At 53.6% G+C, this 6246-nt stretch overlaps 1 protein-coding gene and 1 long non-coding RNA gene across 2 annotated transcripts; one reads left to right on the forward strand and one right to left on the reverse strand.

Annotated features, from left to right (window-relative positions):
* The first annotated feature begins 67 nt into the window (after positions 1 to 67).
* On the forward strand, positions 68 to 4283 carry LOC136993933 (uncharacterized). Its single transcript, XR_010886200.1, has 3 exons — positions 68 to 121; positions 2395 to 2504; positions 3242 to 4283. It is a non-coding gene; the product is annotated as an uncharacterized lncRNA (long non-coding RNA).
* On the reverse strand, positions 950 to 5845 carry TBL2 (transducin beta like 2). The gene is made up of 7 exons (XM_067309645.1): positions 5586 to 5845; positions 5380 to 5507; positions 5117 to 5301; positions 4298 to 4449; positions 3008 to 3134; positions 2003 to 2155; positions 950 to 1522 (listed from the first exon to the last, which is right to left on the reverse strand). The coding sequence occupies exons 1-7, from the start codon at positions 5695 to 5697 to the stop codon at positions 1066 to 1068; spliced, it is 1314 nt and encodes a 437-aa protein (XP_067165746.1). The 5' UTR covers positions 5698 to 5845; the 3' UTR covers positions 950 to 1065.
* Positions 5846 to 6246: the final 401 nt, after the last annotated feature.

Raw genomic sequence — 6246 nt, forward strand, 5'->3', positions numbered from 1 at the left:
CGCCGCCGCCACCATTTTGCTCTGGGGCAGGTCCCGCCCCGGGGGAGGGGCCCCGTGCCCCCTCCTGGGGAACGGGGCGGGGGGGAGGCTGTCCCCGGGCCTGTTCGCGCACGGCTCTCAGGTAGGCACCGCCTCCGTCCCCTGCCTGCACCTGCCACCCCAGCCCCGGGGGCCCTCTGCGCGGCGACCTGCAGGCCTTGTCCTGGGGTGGCCGGGGGGAGGGGAGGCACCGGGCCGGGCCGTGCCCATGCCCAACCCTCCCGGTCTCGGGGCGGCAACGCTGCGGCAGCGCCCCCGTGTCCGAGCACGCTCACGCCCTCCTTTGGTAGGGGATACTCGTATTTGTACACCTCCCCTCACCCATGTCCTACCACCGTTACTGCTGCAGCAGCACCAGCATGCACGTGTGCACCTTATCAAGCTTCCAGAACCAGATCAGAACTTTGAGAAGCCCTGTCTCCCACCCTGGCACTGATACAGGGTTGTTAAACTATTTCCAGTTTCCATGAAGAAACCACCCTCAATTTAGCATCCAGCTTGAGCAGCTTTTAAGGGAGTAAAACCTGCCTCCCATGCTGCTCTCTGGCAGCAAAGCTGGGGGAAGCCATCCTGTGACTATGACTCAGTACCCATTCCATCACACTCGCAGCTACTGGCAGCCCTGCACTGTAACTATCAGTAATCTGGGTTAAAAAAAAAACAAAAAACAAAAAAACCCTTTTAAGCCCAAATACTTCAATGGCCCGTTAAGAGCAAAGGCTCTATCAGTGAGGGGATGAAAACTGCTACACAGAAATAAGTGGCTGGGGAAGAGCATGAGGCTTTGTGGAAGGAAACAACACCCTTACTCTAAAGATAATTCCAAGCTAACTCCCACCTTCTAAGGCAGACACATGCCATTCAGCTGTTCACTACCCATTCAGAAAGCACACAAGGAAAGTCCTAGATGAGCAGTCTATATGCTCTTTTATTATAAGCTGTTCAGTGTTATTAAAATCCAAAAATGCAGAGTACAGTTCTCTGCAACTGCAGAGAACCCGAATATGCCACTGTGGGGAAAGAGGGCTAGTGCTTCTTGCCATAGATTGCGGCCAGCGCTTTCTGGGCATTTGAGATCTGTTGCTCTAGCCTCTCTCGAGTGGCTTTGTTAGCAGTTTTTTTCAGCATGCTCTCCATCTCCTCCACCACTGCCCGGTAACCGGCACTGTTGTGAAACACTCGGATGGCCCGATCCCCACATGACACCAGGTAGCGGCTGTTAATGTCAAAAGCCAAGTCTGTGATGTACTGTCCGTGGACATTGACAAAGCGTTCCTCCTCTTCTCCTCTTCGGGTGTTGTACACAACAATACTGGTACCACTAGAGATGGCCACAACTCGAGCATCAGGGGACAGGGCAATGCGACAAGGCTCTGTCACCTCACACTTTCCTGTCAGAAGCAGGTATGGATCCTGCTGCTTCTTATATTCCACATCTGTGTCCCAGAACTTCCACGTCCCATCCTTTGAAACAGTTGCCATCCTACAGCCAGGACAGAACGCAGAAGTGACAGCAAGGAAAATGGGTAGTACCTACATCCTTTCCACATCTGCAAACCAGGAATCCTGCCAGGGAATGGAACACAGGTGATACCCCACTTCTGCAAACACACTCACTCCACGGAGCTCATGGCTCATGGCTGGGAAGCTCTTTGGGAAGCGTGTGTATGTGTCTGTGCATATATGTATACATTTAGCCTTCACCCTCTTTCCAGATCAGGAAGAACAGTCACCCACCAGGAGGATATCAATGTGGAACAAGGAAATGGCAGAAGCACCGTCAGTGTTTTGCTGCCATGGGCTCTTGTTGCTCCAGATCAGGGACAGAGCAGAGTTCCCACACAGAGCACAGACTGCAGCTTGTTCAGTCAGGCTGCTCATTTATACTGGAAGGGGTCAGCCTGCCATGTCCCAAGGGTGAGCTAAGCATAGTATTTAAGCCAGTGAAAAAATATATCCTTACCGCCTAGAATCATTGGAGAAGGAGAAGGAATGTACGCCAGCTGCATGGCCTTTCAGCTCAAAAGCCCTGGTCACCTCCCGAAAGTCACCGCTCTTGCCAAAACATACCTCCCACACCTTTACATCAGGGGTAAAGCCACATGATGCCACAAACCTGGGCAAAAGAACAAGCAGAGACACAGCATATTTGTAACAAAGCACCTACTTTGACCGGGCCACAGGATCAGCCCTGCAACTGCAGCCACACACAGCTCTTTCCTCCTGCCTCCTGAACTAGGCAAAGGTCAGAGGCAGCCTTCCAGGGTGCTCATGCAGAGGCATGCATAAGAAAGGACTCTGCGACAGCGATCCATCTAAACACCTTTACATTCAAATCTTTGCTTTGGTCAACAGGAAAATAACCGTCACTTTTCACTGAAACCAGGCAATGCTGTGGAAGGGCACCATGGACCATAGCAGCAATTCCAGAGCTCATGAGAAGCTTCTAGGCCTAAGAAAAAAGGGTGAGTGCTCAGACCCCCAAACTCACTGAGCTTAGAGCATGGCCACAGTCTTGCTGCAGTAACAGGTTACAGACAGAACTGAGGACAAATTTTCCTGATAAATACTTTCTTGGTAATAAAGATTTTAATTTCATAATAAACCTTCAGAAGGTTAGAAAAGCTAGAAACACTGTTTGCTTTGGCCAGCCTCTGCCACCTGAAGCCAATGCTGTCCTCTTCCTCAGCTTTCCAGGAGATGGTTAACAAGAATAGCAGTACTGAAGCACAATAGCAAACCACCAAGTGAGACTATGTAGGTGAGAGCGCTCCTGGAGGTGCTGCTCTCAGGGTCCAGGACATCTTATTTAAAATGAGGAACTCTCAGAAAATTTTACTAAAATAACAGTAAACTGCAGATGGTCTGAGCTGATGATGTCCTCTGGGAAGGAGCAAGGCTCCTGCTTATTCTTGTTGGCCTCCCACTCCTCAGTGGGAATGGCCTGGAATATCCACATGGTCCTCACCTCCCGCAGGGTGATACGGCTGCATAGGCATTGTTCATCTGATTAGTGTTAATGCTGGCCAGAACTTCACCCTTCAAGTTCCAGATCAGGATGGTAGTGTCACTGGAAGCTGTCATGATAAACTTTCCTGGGGAACAAAGACAAAGATTAGGAGAGCTCCCAGACCTAACACTGCCACAGGCTTATCAAAGGCCTGGGCCAGTCCCTAAGCAGGGCAATCTCTCTCTGCACCAGAACAGGCAAGAAAAAATAAAAGCAGCACCAAACGTCAAGGAATGCCAATCTCCTGGCATGGAAGTGGCTCATAAAGAGCAATAACAGAAGACTCAGCTCCTGGTTTCACATTAGCACTTGAACCCTTTGGCTTCAGCAGCTGTCAGGTGGAAACGGGCACTATGTGTGCTTCTCTTCTCTGGCACCCTTCAGATCCCATTTCCGGAGTTCAGTAATAAACTGGTACCACAGAAGTGATGCAGCAGACTTGGTCTTCCCTAGATGGTTAAAACACAAGTTGAAGGGATTCCTTTTGCTTTCAAGGGCAAGGGATTCCTTTTGCCATGTATTACAGACAGCTAGCTGATTACAAGTCATGCTACTGTTATCTATGATTACTGTTTGTGTAAGCATTTTTGGACTCCCATTTTTTCATCTTTCAGCCTGGACAATAAGCTTTGTATTTACCTTTAGGCTACTTGTTGCAAAGTTTAAGTTTTCAGTTCCACAGCTGAACAAAGGTCTCAGTCAATATTTTCTGTACTCTTCTGTTACAGAGAGAAACTCACATCCACTCACTTAAAACTGCCCAGTGTCAGATACCTGAAGCACTAACCCATCAGGCCCCTCACCACTAACACATATGCTCCCAAGCTATATTTTAGATGATCCCAGAAGTTCAAGATTGACCATATGCTCCTAAATCTATGAACCCGATAGAGAAAATTTTGACTGGTTAAAACAAAATTTGTGGGCCAGAAAACAGTGATGCTCCCGATATTAAGACAAGAGCTCTCTGCAACAGTACCCCTGAAACCGTAAATTAAGAGACTGTGCATACAGCAGAGCTAATATTGTACTTACTGTACTTACCCAATCTGAAAATTATGTCTTTCAATTTGCTTGCTAGTAAACAAAGGCTAAAGAGTACACAGAATCAAATACTGAATCAGAAATGTGTCTTGAGTATGCCAAAAACTCCAACACTTTCAACGCAAAGCAGCTGTTATTTTACAAGGAAAGCAAAGCAAATCTCTTGAGAGCACAGGCAAATGAGCAACTATGTCAGTTCCATACCTGTCTCTGCAATTCCTATGTTAATGACAGGAGCTTTGTGCTTCTTTGGGAAGTCCTCAGATGTTGCAGTGAACGTGAAATTGCCATCCTCCTTCTTTGTCATTTTATAGACACGAATAGTCTCGCCATTTGCCAGCCAAACAATGAATGCCCTAAGTGGAAAGACAGTCACTCTGGACTGTTAAAATCAGGCCATCCCAGTTTAGGCTAGCTGCAACATGTAAGCTAGTAGGTCATTTAGTGACATCTTGGGGAAGGATACCCCGACAGAAAAAGCTGTAAGCATTTTACAAGTGTGCCAAGTTCTCTCTGTTAGCTCAACTGCAACACTGAATGGAAAAGCACAGAAATTAGTACTCAACATCTGGAAACTAGGTCCCTTCCTCTCTCTCTAAATTAGGCCATTTCATGAAATGCCAAGGCAGGCTTTTCAACCAGTCTTCCCAGCCTGAGAGAGGCCCTCCCCAGCCACCCAGAGAAGCTCAGCAGCTCAACCCAACTGCAGGGCTTGCTGGCAACGACCTTAACAGACACCTTGCACGGTGGCAGCAGCCAGGTCATAGGGATATTTGCCCTGAGCGCCACATTAAAGTGGCAGCTGCTTTCTCAAAAGACCATGAATAAGTGGTACTGTCAAGACCCTGTGAGATTTGCTGTGAGGAACGTGACCTCCTTGCAGCCCAGAGGACGCATCCCTGATCCTGCTCAGGGCTTGGCCTGTTTTCCTGGCAGCTCTGTCTACAGGGTCTCCCAGTGCAGCAATGCCCCAAGTGCTCCCAGGGCTGGGCAAGGATGACACGTGGAAAGGCCTGGCCCTACCGGGAGTCGGGACTGAAGCGGACGAGTTCGGCGTGGTCCAGCTCCACATTGGCACGCAGGCAGCGATGCTCACGCTCCGCGAAGTCGCGGGTGCTCCACAGGCGGACCGTGCGGTCGTCAGCACATGATGCCAGGTACTTGCCGCTGCTGCTGAAGTCCAGGCAGGACACAGAGCCACTGTGGCCCTGTGGAGAGCAGCGCTGTCAGCATCGGGTCGGACCGGGGGGGGGGGCGCCGGGCCGGTACGGGGGGGCTCACGGTACCTTGAGGGCGGCGACCAGGAGCCGGTGGGCAAAGTTGTGCTGCTGCGGCCTGTCCCGCCGGACCCGCGCCGGCAGCTTCACCTTCCTGGGCCCCGCCGGCTTGGCAGCGTCACCGTTCGCCTTAGGGCCTGCGGGGAGCAGAGGGTCAGCGTCGCCCGGCCCGGCCCGGCCCGGCCCCCCCCCTCGCCCGCTCTGCCCGCGCTTACCGTCCGGCGGCGCGGCGGGCGGCCCCCGCGAGGCGGCGCGGCGCAGCGCGGCCGCCAGCAGCAGGAGCAGGGCGCCCAGCAGCACCGAGACGCCAAGCAGCGCAGCCGCCATCTTCCCGCCGCCACCTCAGCGGGGCGGCCCGGGCCGGCGCGCGCCCGCCCCTCCCGCCTGCGCCGGCGTGGGATAGTCCGCCGGGAGGAGCCCGCCGGGAGGGGGCCGAGCGCTCATGCGGGCCGGGAGGGCGCCCCCCCGCGAGTGCAGCGCACGGCGACCCCTGGGGGCCGAGGCCGGCACCACGCCTGCCGCGTGTGCGCCCGGCCCCTGCCCAGACCCTGCCCGGAGCCTTCCCCCGCCCTGCCTGCCCCTGCCCGGCCTGGCCCGCCCCTGCCTTCCTAGGCCCTGCCCAGCCCCGCCTCAAGCCTGCCTAGACCCTCCCTAGCCTTGCTCTTGGCAAGCCCCTGCCTAGCCCCTGCTTGTACCCAGCCTCTGCCCAGTTCTTCCCCAACCCCTGCCCTGCTGAGGCCCTGCCTGCCCTGTCCCTGCCCCACCTGGTCCCGGCCCCAGGCCTGTCCCTGCCCAGCCCTATTCTGCCCTGTCCCAGGCTTGCTCTGCCTCCTCAGGGCCTCTGCTGGGTGCTCTGCACTAGCCCTGGCTGCAGCC

This window comes from Apteryx mantelli, chromosome 22, assembly GCF_036417845.1.
Source record: "Apteryx mantelli isolate bAptMan1 chromosome 22, bAptMan1.hap1, whole genome shotgun sequence".
Taxonomy (NCBI): domain Eukaryota; kingdom Metazoa; phylum Chordata; class Aves; order Apterygiformes; family Apterygidae; genus Apteryx; species Apteryx mantelli.